Consider the following 18,796-nt stretch of genomic DNA (forward strand, 5'->3'; position numbering starts at 1 on the left):
ATCCGCCCAACGATGGGGCTGTGGCAATACTTTCCTTCAGTGTGATGAAAGCTGACTGACACTCTCCATTCCACACAAAAGGTGTTCTTGCTTTTAACAGTGTTCTCAACGGCTCCACAATACTTGCATAGTTACGGGCTAATTTAGCATAGTATGCAGATAAGCCCAAAAACGATTTGAGATCTTCGACACAGGTGGGAGCGTGTGTGGCCTGAATGGCCTCCACCAAGTCTAACTTGGGCTTAATACCATCTTGGGAAATCGTGTGCCCTAAGTACTCTACAGACCCCACCCCTATGCAGAACTTTTCTTTCTTCAAGGTTAGACCTGCTGCCTCCAGGTCAACTAATGCATTTCTCAGAAAGGTGTTGTGCTCCTCCAAATCTTTACCATAAATAAGAATGTCGTCCTGGAAGCATAGTGTACATGGGAGGTCCTTCAATACATGTTGCATGATCCTTTGGAAGGCAGTGGCTGCTGAAGCCAACCCAAAGGGCATGCGAATGTACTGGAACGCCCCAAGGGGTGTGATGAACGAAGTTAGGTGGCGGGAGTCGGGATGCAGCTCCACTTGGTGGTACGCTGATGATAGGTCTAACACGCTAAAACAGCTAGCACCTTTTTTGGGGGGGGGAGGGGGGGTAAGAACTTCATGTATCCGGGGAAAGGGGTGCCTATCCACCCAAATGTTGTCATTTAAATCCCTCAGGTCAATACATAACCTGATCGCCTTGCTGGATGATTGGGTGGTAATAACAATAGGAGCCAACCACTATGAGCTTGATATAGGTTCAACAACCCCTTGTAACAACAGTCTATCTAACTCAGCTTGTAGGGGTGCCTGCATCATGTGTGGTATGGGTCTGACTTTGTGAGTCACTGGTTTAGCATTATTTTTTAGCTTGATGGAGTGTTGGTAGTTTTTCAACAACCCTAACTTCTATGTAAAGACTTTGGGAAAGTTGTTGCACACTTCAGTGCCCCCTACCGACGGATCTACTAGTAGAACTTGGTCCGGGCTGTTGGGATCTAGTTTGATACCCAGCTCTCTCTGGTGCTTCCAACCTAACAAGTTGGATCCCTTCTGCGTGATATAGATTTTCCCAACAGTGCTTCTCCCTTTGAATCCTATGTTCATGGTGGTCATACCTACCAAGGGATTGGTGTCTGGGGGTTGCAAGTTTTGTTGCCTTATGGGAAACATTTTTTAGAAAACTTCAGCTTGCACCAAGGTATAGGGTGAGCAAGAATCTGCAAATACAGTGACTTCTCTCTTGTCTAGGGTGACAGTACACGACGGAAATTCAGCATTTTTGTCAGGGTCGTTGAGCTGAAACACGTTTGGGTTCTTGGGGCGGTTCTTGCTCAATGGACATTACTGCTTTAGGACGTTGATCTCGGCAAACCCTAGCTAAATGCCCCCTTCTACCACACTTGTGACATGTGATCGACCTGGCATAGACACCCCACATAATTTGCTAAGTGACTTGGGCTACCACACCGGTAGCACTTTAGTTTAGTGCCCGCTGGAAGAACATTTGGTACTTTATTTTTGCTCTCTTTGTTGATTTCCTGTTTACTTATTCCATTGACTTCCGAATGTTTATCTCCATCTTCCTTCATTGCTGCCATGCAATCTGCAGTGTGCTCAATACCCACCGCTATATCAATGGCCTGTTTGAGGTCTGGATTGGCAACTAGTAACCTCTCTTGTATTTTAGTGCTGTTCGTGCACCTCACTAATTGATCTCTGATGAGGGAATCGTGTAGTGTTTCGAACTCACATGTATTTGCTAAGCCCTTTAAGGCTGCTATGTACGTCTTTACTTTCTCATTCTTGCCCTGTACCCTTGAAAAGAATTTGTGCCTTTCCAATACCACATTAATAGTTTTACCAAAATGTTTTTCCAGTCTGTTAACTGCAACCAAGTACACATTGTCATCATCATCGCTATCATTTTCTGCTTCTGCTGATGTTGTAAGGTTGTCGTAAGTTTTCCACCCCTCAATGCCTAAATTATAAAGTAGGGTATGCAATTTGCGCAAGGAAGAGGATTTTCCCCTCCTATTGCAATTAAGCAAGACTTCATTAGTCCAAACCATTGCTTCCATGGCAAGAGAGGTTCTCCCACCTCGTTGAGGAAAGGAGGTGGTTGGGACATATTTGAAGTGGCCATGTTCCTTCCTTCTTGTATGGTTGTTACTGGGCACTGGCTTAAGGTCAGTGTAAATGAATTTGCAGTACAGGGAGGACAGCGCACGATAAGACCCAACCGAGGATCAGACTGGGAGAGTGAAGCAGGCTGCAAGGCACTGTGTAAGTAGGGCTAGCAGATAAGGAGCTGATGGTGATTGCTGTGCCTGTCAGCGATTGCAAGGAACAGGCAGGCAGGAAGGATGATGGACGTCATAAGCCGTCTTATGAGCAAAGGTAACTCCTGTAGAAACTGCTGTGTCGGACAGCGTGTGGCATATAAAGAAATGCTGTGCTTGTTAGCGTGTATCAATGGTGACAAGCGTAACCAACTTAATTGTCTTTTGACCAAATGTGCCTTTTATATATACTGCTGTACAACTGCTGTGCTTGTCAGCGTGTGTCAATGGTGACAAGCGTTAGAAGCTCCCTTGAAATTTAGGCATCCGTCATGTGTAGTGAAGATATTCCTTGGGAAGATGGCGTTTATTGAGGAGACGGACACGCAAGAGTTAACCTTGCTCGCCTCCTCTCTGAGGAACGCCCCAAAGGCTGTCTTGGCGTTGCTCCGCCTCAGGGACTGACGGGGAAGACAGAAGCAGCGTTGGGCGCGCGTAGACTCCCGGTGCGCTTGAGAAGGCTGCGAGTAGGACGGTGAGGAGGCCGTGCGACCTCCACATCAAAGCACTTCCCCTCAGCGATGAAACGTGGGACGCGATTCCCCCACAGCTCACTGGTAATGCGAGGATCTCCCGCTACGCGACCTCCGCGTTTTCTTGTCACTGGGGCCTGCTGGACACAGACAGACAGTTATGAGGCAGAACTGCCCTCGTCTAGGGAGATCACTGGGGCTCGCTGCTAAGGCGAGGATCTCCCGCTGTGCGATCTTCGCTCCACAGCGTTCCCCCTCTGCAGCACTCCAGCAGAGCGGACGCGCCACACGATCGTTCAGCAGCAGCGGGAAGAACGCACAGCCAGCTTCAACCTGCCTACAAAACTTCCTCAGCTTGTCACACTGGCAGATCGAAGAGCGCTCCGTGCAACCTCCGCCTCACTCTATTCTCCACAGCAGCTTCATTCCGCACGTGCACAATCAGGATGCTTCAGTCCCCTGCTACAGACAACTCAAATGAACTCCACCAGCAGTTCCACACCGCAATCTTTCGTGAACTTTTTCTGGTCACAAGTATGAAACCATCAGAACATTTGCCTGTCACGCAGCAGCAGCCAGCAACCCTTGTAGTAATTCTTCAAGCTTAAGCAGAATTCAGGTAAGACAAATATCTTACTTATTCTTTGTACAGTCCTGGAATCAGCTGTAACTGGATTACGTATTGGGGATAATGGGGAACCGTCCCCACACGGTTGTCCGTTGCCAGTGTTATAATAAGGCAAAGAAGACAGGATGACATGAAGACTCTTCTTTATTTGTACCTTTCACCATCACAGGTTCCAGTCAGCTGGAGTCAGCTGTGGAATGTTAAGTACAGCAAGGTTAGGCAGGGACCAACAGGGGAGGAGGGAGAGGGGTGGCGGGGCGTACCAAGTGCCAATTATAACACTATTGCTTTCTGCAAAGCCTTTCTGAACATCTGCGCTATAGAAAAACAACAGATAGTACATTTTGTCAATCATTTTTTTTGTTAATGGAAGTATTCTCCTACACAAATGTTTTTACTTGTGGTCGCAGTGTAGCAAACCCCAAACACAGCAGCGTCATGCAGTTGTGAATTTTTCACAACTTTGTGAAAGGAATGTAGATTTTCCTAATATATTATGACGGAAAGTCTTAATTTTATTAAAGACACGGAGGCGAGTATTATGCTTTCTTTTCTTGCTTTTATTCCAACAGCAGCAAGATAAACTAACATACCCAGAAGGCTTGGTGGAAAAACTACCAGCCAATGGAAAACGAAGAAACAAAATATTGTCCAATCATAGCTCAGCTCGTAATATAAGGTCTATCCTGACTGCGAACAGCCCTCTTTCTTGTGCGAGCAATTACAGAGAATACAAAAATAAAGGAGTAACGGATAACAAAATGCATAAAGATAGAGTCCACGTGAAGACTTCCTTTCCAAAGAGCAGTAGAGGAGACTCGGAGAGGAGTTCGGATCCAAGCATGGTAGGCGATGGAACCAAAGAAGCGATCTTGGCAGGATCCGGGGAAACCTCAGGATGACGCTGGTGGAAGCGCTGGAGTGCCTGTGGGGAGGGAGAACAATTGTTAGAAGTGTTGTGGCGGGATAATACTCGCCTCCGTGTCTTTAATAAAATTAAGACTTTCCGTCATAATATATTAGGAAAATCTACATTTTATGGCAAGACCGGAGGCTCCTATTATGCTTGTTTAAAGCATATCTACCACTAAAGAAGATGCAGTAACAACAGGTTTACAATAAAATGTACGAAACACTGTATCATTAGACCAATCTGCTGATTTTAGGATGTCCTCCAGACGGGAGCCAGCCCAAAAGGCTTTAGAAGCCATGGCTCCCCTAGTGGAATGAGCTCCAAAAACGGAGACGTCAATACCGGCCAGGGACATGACCCAACGAACCCAGCGGGCCAGAGTGGCAGAAGAAACAGGGTGAAAGGGTTTACGGAAGGAAATCAGAAGTTGGGAGCTGGAGGAAGTCCTGAGATCAGAGGTTTTACTCTCATAAACTTTTAGGCATTGACCTACACACAACTTGGGATTGGAGGGAAAATAAGGATAGAACACAGTATTTAAATTAGTCTTTGTGCGTTTGTGAATATGGAACAGCACACCAGTAGGAGTGAATTGGCGAGAAGAGACATCCATGGCCCTCACATCAGATACTCTTTTAATGGAAAGTAAACATAACAACATAGTGAGTTTGGCAGAAATCATTTTCAGAGAAAGAGCAGAGTTATCAGGCCAATTAGAAAACAACTGTAAAACCAGATTAACATCCCATAAAGTAGAATACTTAGCCAACGGAGGTTTTGAAAAACGAACTCCTCTCAACAATCTGCAGATCAAGGGATGAGCTCCCGCAGGTTTTCCATCGATATGGGCATGATTGAGAGAAATGGCGGATCTGTACAGATTAATAGTACGATAAGATTTGCCAGAACTGGCCTCAGAAGCCAGGAAGTTAACAATAAAATTTAAAGAGGCTGAAAAGGGATCGACTGATTTTTGAAGACACCAGCTTGACCAAAGAGACCAGGCGGATTTGTAAGCCTTGGAGGTGCCTGGGGCCCACGCACGACTAATGAAGACTGAAGCTTCCTGCGAAATGACGAGATCAGAAGAGGAAGGCTGGAAATTTTCCATGCGGACAGCACCAGTGATTGGTCGACAATTAGAGGGTGAGGATTGCCCAGGGGGTCCGAGAGAAGATCGGGAAGTGGGGGAAGAAGGACGGGAAAGTCCACCGCCAACTCTAGGAGAGACGGAAACCAAATCTGGGACTGCCAGAAGGGAGTTACCACTACCAGAGACGTCATCTGGCGACGTACCTGCGAGAGGACTCTGTTGATTAACAGGAAAGGAGGAAACGCATAATTGAGGTGGAGGGACCAATCTTGAAGGAAGGCATCGGTCGCCAGAGCCAGAGGGTCCGGACGCCAGCTGTAAAAGCGGGGCAACTGAGAATTCAGTCGAGAAGCAAAGAGATCTATTGAGAAAGGACCCCACAACCGAGAGAGGGAGAGAAACACGGAGGGAAGAAGCTTCCAATCGCTGGAATCCCGGAGATAGCGAGAATGCCAATCGGTGACGGCGTTGAGATCCCCTGGAAGATACTCCGCAGAGAGCGAGAGATTGTTGGATAGGCAGAATTCCCAAAGGCTCTTTGCTAGGTCTGCCAGGACCTTTGACTTGGTGCCACCGAGATGGTTTATATAGCGAACCGCAGAAACATTGTCCATGCGAAGGAGGATGGTACAACTTACTTTGTCCTTTGCCAGACTCTGAATTGCAAAGGAGCCTGAAAGCATCTCTAAACAGTTGATGTGCAATTTGGACTCCTCTTTTGACCATGTACCTCCAGTCGATATTGGTCCACAACGGGTGCCCCAACCCGACAGGCTTGCATCGGATTCTAATACAAGATCTGGGGCGGAAGCGAAAATGGTTCGACCGTTCCAAGCATCTAAATGGTTCATCCACCAATGAAGTTCTTGACGAGATTCGAGATCTAATTTTACTTGATCGGAATATGCAAGGCCTTGCCGAATATGTCTGATCTTTAGGCGTTGAAGAGCCCGATAATGAAGGGGACCCGGGAAGATTGCCTGAATGGAGGCCGAGAGAAGGCCGACAATCCTTGCTAGGGATCTGAGAGATATTAATGGACGGCGGAGCGCCTGAGAAATTTCCGATTGAATATTGGAGATCTTGGACTGAGGAAGAAGAAGGGAAGCAGATGGGGAGTCTATGCAAAACCCCAGAAACTCCATACTCTGAGCCGGAATAAGAGAGGACTTCTCCAAATTGCGGAGGAAGCCTAGATCGAGTAATAGAGAACGAGTGATGTTGAGATCGTTCAATAAGGCCTGTTTGTCCAGATTCATGATAAGGATATCGTCGAGATAAATGATGAGCCGGATCCCAAGAGATCTGAGATAAGCCACTACAGGTCGCATCACTTTTGTGAAGCACCAAGGTGCTGAAGAAAGACCGAAAGGCAGGGATCGAAAACGATAGGTGACGTCTTGCCACTGAAACTGGAGGAATTTCGTGTGGGAATCGTGAATGGGAACAGCTAGATAAGCGTCTTGGAGATTGTTAGATCTGGGGGTCTCTAGTTGGCAGAGGTATTCACCTTAGACCAAATAGGGACCCTTGCTTCTAGTCAGGGTACAGGGACACACACGGTAGATAACCCCTGCTCACCCTCTAGGTAGCTTGGCTCGAGCAGACAGGCTTATCCCCAAGGCAATGTGTAAGGTATTTGCACGTAGACACCACAATGACCCCTCCTCCGCACACCACAAACTTAGACCACACAGGTGAGTTATATCAAAAATAATATATCTTTATCTAGTTTCCGCAGTTGAAATCAAGCATCACAGGTTTACACAATAGTCGCTTTCTTCGTTGGTCGGGACCGTCAGACGATAGTCTCTAGTCTCTTGAGTGATTCGATACTCACTGAGAATGAATCAGTTTGTAGGCTCTCGATGTTTTAGGCAGCTACGTTGCTCCGGCGGTGTCACTGCGCTCGTTATACAAGCGCTCCTCGGGTTGTTCGGTGCAAGGATTCCACAACTCCCTCGACGAGCCCCCAGTGACGATGTCGACGTCACCGGAGTCAGCCACTCACAGCGCGGCTTCGTAGAGCAGGGAAATACGACTCTCGATCTGCTTCAGGCCTCCGGGTCGCGGCAAGGCACGTGCCGATGAGCACGTCGATCTTCTTGATGCGGCAACCGGTGTCGGGCCCGGCTCGGTGTGGTACTCTCTAGCAAGACAGAGAGCAGCCAGCCCACCTCACAGGCAGATGTTGAGAAGCTTGGTAGAACAGTCCACGGTCCCTGCGGCACACAGCAGCGCAGGTGGGACACAGCAGAATCTTGAGTTCTTGGCAACCTTTCTATCCCTGGGTTGCGAAACAGGAGGCCAGCTCTTCTCAGGCCCTTGGAGATTCAGTTGAAGACACAGCACACAGCAAAGTCTTGTTTGGTCAAGTGGATAGGGTCAGCACACAGCAGGACCCCTTCTTCTCCTTAGCTTCAGTTGTACGCCAGAACAGGTCAGCCTTTAGAGCACACAGCACGGCAATCTTCCTTTAGTTCTTCAGCGGTCCGTCTTTCAGCAGAGGTTCCTCTCGATGGTCGAATCTAAAAATCTGTTGTCAGGGGTCTTGTACTTATACCCCTAGAAGTCTTTGAAGTCTTTGTGCAAGTGGGTCCTGAGCCCGGTCTGATCCAGTTCTGGGTGTTGCTGGGGCACTTTGTTTTCCTGGCTCCTACATTCTTTTCAGAGCGAGGGGCAAGGTCGTCAGCCGCCCAGCAGGAGGTGGAGCCAGCAGAGTGGCAGGCATGCACAGCCCTATTCAATCCCAGGTGCTATCGCCTCCCTCCACTCTCCTTGCGATTGTCGCCATTCAGCAGAGGGCTGACTCAGCCAACCTCCCGGGGGATCCCCAGCCCCTGTCACTCTCAAACCAGACAGTCAATCCACAAGCGCGCCCAGGCACACAGAAGGGTCAGACAAGAGAACAGCTACTCTCTAAAAAGTACTGTTCTCCAACTCAGGATTTAAAAACAATCTCTCCTAAAAGATGTGTTATTAAATGCTGAGCTCAGGGATATCAAACACTCATGTCTTATCTTGTTCGTATGAGAAGATAGGCGGATAGCCATTGGCACCCGCCTCCCTCATGTTAGCCTATGGAACAAGATAGCCTTGCAGTAGTGAACACACAAAATGGCCGGTGTTCACTACCAGAACATGTTACCTGCACTAGTACATGCTCTACCTTCTACATACACTGCACCCTGCCCAGGGGGGTACCTTGGGCCTTCCATAGGGATGACTGACGTGTATGAAAAGGGAAGGGTTAGGCCCGGCCAGTGTGGACACTGGCCAGGGGGACATGGCAGTCCGGGGACTGCAGGCAGGCCTGCGGCGGCAGGCCTGAGACACTGTTTTAGGGCTACACAGGTGGGTGGCGCAATCAGCGCTGCAGACCCACTAGTAGCATCCGTCATCACCAGCCCTGGCACACACAGTGCACTTTACTAGGGACTTCATGGTGATACAGATATGCCAATCAGGTATATCCAATCGATACGATATTTTACACAGGGAGCACTTACACGCTGGCACTGATTAGCAGTGGCAGAGTGTCCAAAGCATCTAAACCAGCAAAACGAAATCCAGCACAGCATCAAAAATCCATGTAGCAGAGGCAAAAGATAGGGGAAAAACCCACGCCAAGGATGTCAGGTCTAACACGTGTCCCCTCCAGCTGAAAGCGGGGAGAACTACCCACCCTCTTGGGAGTTCTCATCGCTAAGGCGGAAAAACCTGGACAGGCCATCAGCATTGGCGTGCTCTGTACCGGGACGGTGTTCCACCGTAAAGTCCATTCCCTGTAGGGAGATGGACCACCTCAACAGTTTTGGATTCTCACCCCTCATCTGCATTAGCCATCTGAGGGGCCTGTGGTCGGTCTGAACACGGAAGTGAGTCCCAAACAGGTAGGGCCTCAGCTTCTTCAGGGCCCAGACCACAGCAAATGCTTCCCTTTCAATAGCGCTCCACCTCTGTTCCCTGGGAAGTAGCCTCCTACTAATGAAAGCTACGGGTTGGTCCCCGCCCTCGTCGTCCATCTGTGAGAGTACTGCTCCCACGCCTTTCTCTGAAGCGTCTGTCTGCACTACGAACTCACTCGAAAAGTCAGGCGCCTTAAGCACCGGTGCTGTGCACATTGCAGTTTTCAGGGCATCAAAAGCAGTTTGACAGGCCTCGGTCCAATTCACTTTCCTGGGCTGATTCCTTGAGGTTAGTTCCGTCAAGGGGGCAACAATGGTGCCGTATCCCTTGATGAACCGTCTGTAATACCCGGTGAGTCCTAGGAAGGCTCTCACCTCTGTCTGCGTCTTGCGGGGTTCCCAAGCCAGAATGGTATCGATCTTCGCCTGTAGGGGCGCCACCTGGCCGCTCCCCACCTGGTGTCCCAAATACACCACTGATCCCTGCCCTATCTGGCACTTACTAGCCTTGATAGTGAGGCCTGCCTTCTGCAGCGCCCTCAACACTTCACAGAGGTGTTGCAAGTGTTCGTCCCAAGTGGAGCTGAACACAGCAATGTCATCCAGGTATGCGGCGCTGAATTGCTCCAGCCCGGTCAGTACCCGGTTGACCAGTCTCTGGAAGGTGGCAGGGGCATTCTTCAATCCAAAGGGCATGACTCGAAACTGGAAGTGCCCCTCTGGTGTTGAAAATGCCGACCTCTCCTTTGCCCCGTCAGTTAAGGCAATCTGCCAGTACCCCGAAGTCAAATCGAAGGTGCTGAGGTACCGGGCAGCTCCTAACCGATCCACGAGCTCATCAGCTCTGGGGATGGGGTGCGCGTCAGTCTTGGTGACCGCATTGAGCCCGCGGTAGTCCACGCAAAACCGAAGTTCTGACGGGCCACCGGGTGTAGCAGATTTCTTTGGAACGAGGACCACTGGGCTAGCCCAGGGACTGCTAGAGGGCTCAATTACCCCTAACGCCAACATCTTGGAAACTTCTTCCTTGATGCTGGCCCTGACCTTGTCAGCTACTCTGTAAAACTTCTGTTTCACAGGCAGGCTATCTCCAGTGTCCACATCATGGACGCACCAATTGGTGACACCTGGTGTCAGGGAGAACAGGGAGGCAAACTGACCCAACACCTGGCGACAGTCGCTCTGCTGCTCCGGGGTCAGTGTGGGCGAGAGGACCACACCATCTACTGACCCGTCTTGCTCCTTCGCTGCCAGGAGGTCAGGGAGTGGATCACTATCCTCTTCCCCACCGTCATCTGTAGCCATGAGCATCGTCACTTCAGACCTCTCGAAGTGGGGTTTGAGGCGGTTCACATGCAAGACTCTAAGGGGCTGCCTAGGAGTCTTCATGTTGATCAGGTAGGTCACCTCACTCTTGCGCTCTACCACCTCATATGGCCCGGTCCATTTGTCGCGGAGCGCAGAAGGCTCCACCGGCGCCATCACCCACACTTTCTGCCCGGGATGAATTTCTACCAGAGTGGTATTCTGGTCGTACCATCTTTTCATCTCCTCCTGGCTGGCTTCTAGGTTCTCCTGAGCGAGCTTCCTGAAGCGCTGCGTTTGGTTGCGGATGGCCAGCACATAGCTGAACACATCCTGGGGGGTTTTCCCACGGGATTTCTCCCACCCCTCCTTCACCAGTGTGAGAGGTCCTCTAACAGGGTGGCCATACAGCAGTTCAAAGGGGCTGAACCCTAAGGACTTCTGAGGCACCTCCCTGTAGGCAAACAACAGGCATGGTAACAAGACGTCCCACTTCCGTCTCATGGGCTCCGCTAGGCCCATAATCATACCTTTCAGGGTGCGGTTGAACCTTTCAACCAACCCATTTCCTTGAGGGTGGTAAGGAGTGGTGAACTTATACGTTACTCCACACTCCTCCCACAGAGACTTCATATACCTAGAGATGAAGTTGGTACCCCGGTCGGAGACCACCTCTCGAGGGAACCCTACACGGGAAAAGATCCCCATCAATGCACGGCCCACCACGGGTGCTGTGATTGTCCTGAGAGGGACTGCTTCCGGGTACCGAGTGGCGTGATCCACCAAGACCAGGATAAACCTGTTGCCTAAGGCGGTCTTGGGATCCAGGGGCCCTACGATATCAATGCCCACCCGCTCGAAAGGGGTGCTCACTACAGGAAACGGCTGGAGGGGCGCCACGCACTTCCCTCCGCTCTTGCCACTGGCTTGACAGGTTTGGCATGACTTACAAAAGGTACCGACGTGCTTCTTCATCCGGGGCCAGTAGAAGTGGGTGACAAGCCTGTGATAGGTCTTGTCTTGCCCCAGATGTCCTGCGAGAGGCACGTCGTGAGCCAGACCCAGTAAGAAGTTCCTGAAGCGCTCGGGTACCACCAGCACACGGGCTGCACCGGGCTCAGCGAACTTAGGCTCACTATACAGTAAGTCATCTTCCCAGTAAATCAAATGTTCCTTGGACCCTAGGCCTGCTGCCTGGTCTGCAGCCTGCTGCCGCACACCAATGAGAGAAGGGCACTCCTTCTGAGCCTGGCAGAATTCCTCCCTGGAGGGGCCACCCTCGTGCTGCCAATGGGTCAGCTCAGGCAACTCCCCCAGTTCGGCCACCTGCTCCCCTGTAGGTTCCAGGGCATCCCCCTCAGGTTCCGCTTCCTCCTGGACCGTGGGAACAGTGGGGGCCGGTTTCCCGCGCCCTCTGCCCCTTCCCCTCCTGGCAGGTTCCTGGGCCATCGTTCCAGGCTCCAGTTCTACCAATCCACCCTTACTGGCTGTCATGGCACGTGTGGATACACAGATCCACGCTGGCAGTCCTAACATCTCCAAGTGAGTTCTGTGCTCTACGTCCTTCCATGGAGAACTCTCCAGGTCGTTACCCAACAGACAATCTACCGGCAAGGCATCACTGACACAGACTTCCAAGGTACCAGAGACTCCCCCCCATGTAAAGGGAACACGCGCCATCTTGCAGAGGCGAACTGAAGTGTCAGCTGCCACTACTGGGCGGAGCACATTGGGAATTACTTGCTCTTCAGACACCCACTGACACCTGACAGATGTCACACTAGCCCCGGTGTCTCTCAGAGCCTCTATCTCCCTCCCATTGATGGTCACCTTTTGCCCGTATTTCTTAGTGTTAGCGGGTATCAAGGTATCCTGGACCATCTCTTGGTCTCCTAAAGAGACAAGGGTCATCATAGCTAATCCCGCTTCCCCACTGGAAATCAAATCCCCTCCCAAAGCTACACTAGCTAACCCTGGGACTGGAGCAGCAGCTGGTGCTGGGGGTTTATTGGGACATTTAGTTAAGGGCGATGTGCCCCACTTCCCTACAAGCATAGCAAGTAGGCGGTGGTCTGTTGCCCTTAGGGGGCCAAGACCTCTTCGGCTTGGGGGCTTGGGACTCCTTCTCCTGGGAACTGTTTTGGGGCCCTTTAGAGAACTCCTTACTGTTACCCTTGTCCTCCCCACCTTTCTGCTGGGGACCCTGTCCACCCTTGGCTGGCATACTTACCACCCCTTTGTTGACCCTGGTGCTAGTCCAGCGGTCTGCCTCTTTAGCAAGCTCGCTGGGATCAGTTAACTTGCTGTCTAAAAGATGCTGGCGCAGCTCTGGAACACATAGACTACTCAAGTGCTCCCAACTAATCAAGTGACACAACCCCACATAATCAGTAACTTTGCTGCCCTTTATCCAACCTTCCAGTGCACGCGTGTACATACTCACACACTCCACCCACGTACTCGAATCAAGTTTCTTGAAGTTCCTAAACTTCTGTCGGTACTGTTCTGGTGTGAGCCCATACCTGAGGCATAAGGCCTCCTTCATCGTGGGGTAGGTTAAGGTCCCTGCTGCTTCTAAGGGTGCTAAGACATCCCTCCCAGAGGCCTCAAAATGCTTCCACAAACCCGCTCCCCAACTTTTCTCAGGCACTTCATTCATCTTCAAGGCAAGCTCATAGGATCTAAACCACGCATAGATATCCTCACCCCTCTGATAATTCTGCACCAAATCTTTCGGTATGTATACTTTACCCGCCTGTACTGGTTGTGCGCTGCCACCATTCGGACTGGACGCCACCTGTTTGGCTTTAATGTCCAGCTCCCTCATGCTCAACTCATGAGCCAACTGGAGTTTCTTCTCTTCTAACGCAAGAGCATTCCTCCTCTCCTCCGCCTCTTTCTCACTGTCAAGGCGCAGTTTCCTCTCTTCCGCTTGAGCTTTGAGCTTAAAAAGTTCAATCTCATGGGCTCTGACCCTTTGGTTTTCCTCCAGCTCCTCTGGAGAGAGGCTCCTACTGGAATGGGCGCTGCCAGCCCTAGACGCTGGCCTATTCACTGGCAGATCATCGGATCCAAATCCGTGCTCCGGTGTGCCATCCCCTTCCGTAGTTTCCTCGGTTGCGCCATTCTTGGCCTCCCACCAGGCCCTTAGAGCTTTCTGTAGCTCCGTCTTGTTGGCGCTGCCCTTCGCTGGGCATCCAAGCTGCTTGCAGAATTGCTTTAGTTGCTCCTTCTTATACTCGAGCAACTTTTTCACCTCGAATTGCAACTCCAGCTCCTCGCCTACTCCGTTCAGAGACATGATGCTTCGTCGATCCTCCAAGAATAGTCTTCGCAAAAACTTCGTGCGATGCAACTGCTTACTAGATTAGTGATGTCCGAAGAATCACTGCAGGTCAAGTGCAAATACTGGTTCTAATCCGCACCGCTGACCACCAATGTTAGATCTGGGGGTCTCTAGTTGGCAGAGGTATTAACCTTAGACCAAATAGGGACCCTTGCTTCTAGTCAGGGTACAGGGACACACACGGTAGATAACCCCTGCTCACCCTCTAGGTAGCTTGGCTCGAGCAGACAGGCTTATCCCCAAGGCAATGTGTAAGGTATTTGCACGTAGACACCACAATGACCCCTCCTCCGCACACCACAAACTTAGACCACACAGGTGAGTTATATCAAAAATAATATATCTTTATCTAGTTTCCGCAGTTGAAATCAAGCATCACAGGTTTACACAATAGTCGCTTTCTTCGTTGGTCGGGACCGTCAGACGATAGTCTCTAGTCTCTTGAGTGATTCGATACTCACTGAGAATGAATCAGTTTGTAGGCTCTCGATGTTTTAGGCAGCTACGTTGCTCCGGCGGTGTCACTGCGCTCGTTATACAAGCGCTCCTCGGGTTGTTCGGTGCAAGGATTCCACAACTCCCTCGACGAGCCCCCAGTGACGATGTCGACGTCACCGGAGTCAGCCACTCACAGCGCGGCTTCGTAGAGCAGGGAAATACGACTCTCGATCTGCTTCAGGCCTCCGGGTCGCGGCAAGGCACGTGCCGATGAGCACGTCGATCTTCTTGATGCGGCAACCGGTGTCGGGCCCGGCTCGGTGTGGTACTCTCTAGCAAGACAGAGAGCAGCCAGCCCACCTCACAGGCAGATGTTGAGAAGCTTGGTAGAACAGTCCACGGTCCCTGCGGCACACAGCAGCGCAGGTGGGACACAGCAGAATCTTGAGTTCTTGGCAACCTTTCTATCCCTGGGTTGCGAAACAGGAGGCCAGCTCTTCTCAGGCCCTTGGAGATTCAGTTGAAGACACAGCACACAGCAAAGTCTTGTTTGGTCAAGTGGATAGGGTCAGCACACAGCAGGACCCCTTCTTCTCCTTAGCTTCAGTTGTACGCCAGAACAGGTCAGCCTTTAGAGCACACAGCACGGCAATCTTCCTTTAGTTCTTCAGCGGTCCGTCTTTCAGCAGAGGTTCCTCTCGATGGTCGAAATTAAAAATCTGTTGTCAGGGGTCTTGTACTTATACCCCTAGAAGTCTTTGAAGTCTTTGTGCAAGTGGGTCCTGAGCCCGGTCTGATCCAGTTCTGGGTGTTGCTGGGGCACTTTGTTTTCCTGGCTCCTACATTCTTTTCAGAGCGAGGGGCAAGGTCGTCAGCCGCCCAGCAGGAGGTGGAGCCAGCAGAGTGGCAGGCAGGCACAGCCCTATTCAATCCCAGGTGCTATCTCCTCCCTCCACTCTCCTTGCGATTGTCGCCATTCAGCAGAGGGCTGACTCAGCCAACCTCCCGGGGGATCCCCAGCCCCTGTCACTCTCAAACCAGACAGTCAATCCACAAGCGCGCCCAGGCACACAGAAGGGTCAGACAAGAGAACAGCTACTCTCTAAAAAGTACTGTTCTCCAACTCAGGATTTAAAAACAATCTCTCCTAAAAGATGTGTTATTAAATGCTGAGCTCAGGGATATCAAACACTCATGTCTTATCTTGTTCGTATGAGAAGATAGGCGGATAGCCATTGGCACCCGCCTCCCTCATGTTAGCCTATGGAACAAGATAGCCTTGCAGTAGTGAACACACAAAATGGCCGGTGTTCACTACCAGAACATGTTACCTGCACTAGTACATGCTCTACCTTCTACATACACTGCACCCTGCCCAGGGGGGTACCTTGGGCCTTCCATAGGGATGACTGACGTGTATGAAAAGGGAAGGGTTAGGCCCGGCCAGTGTGGACACTGGCCAGGGGGACATGGCAGTCCGGGGACTGCAGGCAGGCCTGCGGCGGCAGGCCTGAGACACTGTTTTAGGGCTACACAGGTGGGTGGCGCAATCAGCGCTGCAGACCCACTAGTAGCATCCGTCATCACCAGCCCTGGCACACACAGTGCACTTTACTAGGGACTTCATGGTGATACAGATATGCCAATCAGGTATATCCAATCGATACGATATTTTACACAGGGAGCACTTACACTCTGGCACTGATTAGCAGTGGCAGAGTGTCCAAAGCATCTAAACCAGCAAAACGAAATCCAGCACAGCATCAAAAATCCATGTAGCAGAGGCAAAAGATAGGGGAAAAACCCACGCCACGGATGTCAGGTCTAACAGAGATCGATACGAATCATCCAATCGTGTTGACGCAAAGTGTCTCGTAAATGTAGAATTGTCTCCATTTTGAAGTGGCGATAAACCACGAACTGATTGAAATATTTGAGATTGATCACAGGTCTCATCTTTTTGTTCTTCTTTTGAACGAGAAACAGAGTACTGAGAAACCCTGAGGGATCGAAGGGGGAAGCTAGAATAGCTTTTTTGGAAAGAAGGACTTGTATTTCGGAGGACACCAGAAGGGACATTTCTGTGGAGAACACTAACGGCAGGGGAAGAGTTTCTTGAAAAGGTGGAGCGTAAAACTCTATACGATAACCTTGGACAGTGTTGAGAACCCAAGGATCTGCAGTGAGGGACTGCCATCTGTGAAGGAAAAGAGATAAACGTCCCCCAACGGGGGTTGTTGCACCTACCTTGCTGGGACGAGTTGTGGCTGAAGCCACGTTGGCCCCTGCCTCTGTATCCCCGACCTCTTTGGGGGTAGAACTGGGGCTTGTAGTCCTGTTGATTCGAGTTGAAGGAGCCACGGGAGCCTTGGGAGTGGAAACCACGGCCGGTAGAGCGGCTCCTGCCTCTTCCGGCCCTGCCAAAAACCTGAGATGGGAAGACTTTCTTGATGGATTGCAGTGCTTTATCCAGGGAGGCAAAGGTGGTGACGAACCTGCTCAAGTCTCTCACCAACGAATCTCCGAACAGAAGACCATCGGCCTTGACACCAGGATCAAGAGGGGCAAGATTGGCCAATTTGGGATCCAATTTAATTAAGAGGCCCTTGTGGCGCTCATGAGTCATGGCTGCGTTGGTATTGCCCAGAAGGCAAAAGGCTCTCTGGACCCACAAAGATACTTCTTCCGGATTGAGCTCGGAGCCGTCAAGGCGAGCTGCCTCTGCCATATCAAAAATACGTGCAAGGGGACCCACTAGATCGAGCAATTTGTCTTGGCAGGAAGACCATGCTTTATCCACTCCTTTACGTGGATCTTTGCCAAATTTTGAGAAAAAAGTAATGAGAGGTTGATCTACAGCGGGAGTAGAAGTGATATGGGAAGGGAGAGAAGGCTTCGGGCACTCAGACTTCAGTTTAGCCCTAACCGTCTTGTCTAGTGGAAGACGAAGTCTTGCGGTGATATACTCCCCCACGTGTTCAATGGGAAACCATTCGGTTGAATTAGGGTGTCTAATAGAAGCAGGATCGAAGAGAGGAGTACCCTCGGGGTCAAGCACTGGTTCAGATGCAAAAGCATCTAACTTCAATTTTTTAGGAGGGGAAGACGAAGGGTCCACAATTTCAAAAAGATCAGTAAGGTCAGTGGCGTCACCCATATCGTCATCTGTATCATAAATTGTTGAAATGACCAATTTCTGTGGTACCTCTGGATTATTTAGTTTGGCTTTACGTTTGCCACCTGAACTTTTTAACCCCTCCTTGGAAGGAGGCCTGGGAGGAACCACGTCCTCTGTCGTATGTGAGGAAGACTCACCAACCACTTGAGACGCCAAAGGAACCTTAGAGAGTACCATCTTATGTTTTCTGCTATCCCCCGCAGAATGGGCCATTGTTTTGGTCATTAAACTTAAAATAGAATTCTCCATAGTTTTGGAAAAACGTTTCATGGAGGTCTCAACAGCATGCTCCACAGAGGTATTAATAAAGGTATTCAAATCCTCTTTAAATGCTTCCCCGTCATTGTCATTATTTTCCTCAGAAACATACATAATGAAATACTAGAGAGAACTGGACACAAAACTGGAAAGGAAAGGGTTAAAACTGAAGGAAATGAAGTGGGCGTGTGACAAGAGGACAAACCCCCTCCCACAAGGGGCGTGTGAATAGTGGGCGTTGAACCGGAAAGTAGCGTGGTGACAACGATTCTGAGAAGCAGTCGGGTCGTGAGGAGAAACGAAGCGCTGCGCCACCGGCTTGAGGAAAAATGATGGCCGGTAAGCGAGGCGCGCGCGGAGCAGATGAAGCGTCGTTAGAAACGAGGGGGGGCTAAAAGGAATAAATAATGAGCATACGCGCGTGCGAGCGCGAAGGCAAGCAGCAATGAAACGTCGCTGCGCACAAAAGAACATTCAAACAAGGTACACCATAACCATAGCATAAGACATAACTTTCGTTGAAATGAATTAAAAGGTACTTATCTTGACTGCGAGCAGCAAGAAAAGAGGGCTGTTCGCAGTCAGGATAGACCTTATATTACGAGCTGAGCTATGATTGGACAATATTTTGTTTCTTCGTTTTCCATTGGCTGGTAGTTTTTTCACCAAGCCTTCTGGGTATGTTAGTTTATCTTGCTGCTGTTGGAATAAAAGCAGAAAAGAAAGCATAATAGGAGCCTCCGGTCTTGCCATAAAATTTTGATGCCACACAGTCCTATATGGGGCCCAGTGAAACGTTAGTCATAGAAAAATCAAAGGTACTAATTTCAAGTTACTACAGTAGCACAGTTAAAATGCAAATTAAACTTTTTTATTTTCCATT

General features: G+C 50.2%; 1 protein-coding gene across 1 annotated transcript; it reads right to left on the reverse strand.

Moving 5' to 3' along the window:
• Nucleotides 1-1,425: 1,425 nt before the first annotated feature.
• Nucleotides 1,426-18,182, reverse strand: LOC146805417 (uncharacterized). Its single transcript, XM_085623800.1, has 2 exons — nucleotides 16,725-18,182; nucleotides 1,426-2,012 (listed from the first exon to the last, which is right to left on the reverse strand). Exons 1-2 carry the CDS (start codon nucleotides 18,025-18,027, stop codon nucleotides 1,426-1,428), a joined length of 1,890 nt encoding a protein of 629 aa, XP_085479926.1. The 5' UTR covers nucleotides 18,028-18,182.
• Nucleotides 18,183-18,796: the final 614 nt, after the last annotated feature.

The sequence above is a fragment of the Triturus cristatus genome, chromosome 8 (assembly GCF_964204655.1).
Source record: "Triturus cristatus chromosome 8, aTriCri1.1, whole genome shotgun sequence".
Classification (NCBI taxonomy): domain Eukaryota; kingdom Metazoa; phylum Chordata; class Amphibia; order Caudata; family Salamandridae; genus Triturus; species Triturus cristatus.

Excerpts from the sequence above, each read along its gene's own strand:
- LOC146805417 (XM_085623800.1), bottom strand. The coding sequence starts at position 18,027 with ATGTATGTTTCTGAGGAAAATAATGACAATGACGGGGAAGCATTTAAA. Across the intron at positions 2,013-16,724 it reads CCACAACTCGTCCCAGCAAG|GCATTGAGGGGTGGAAAACT; the intron begins GTAGGTGCAACA and ends TTTATAATTTAG.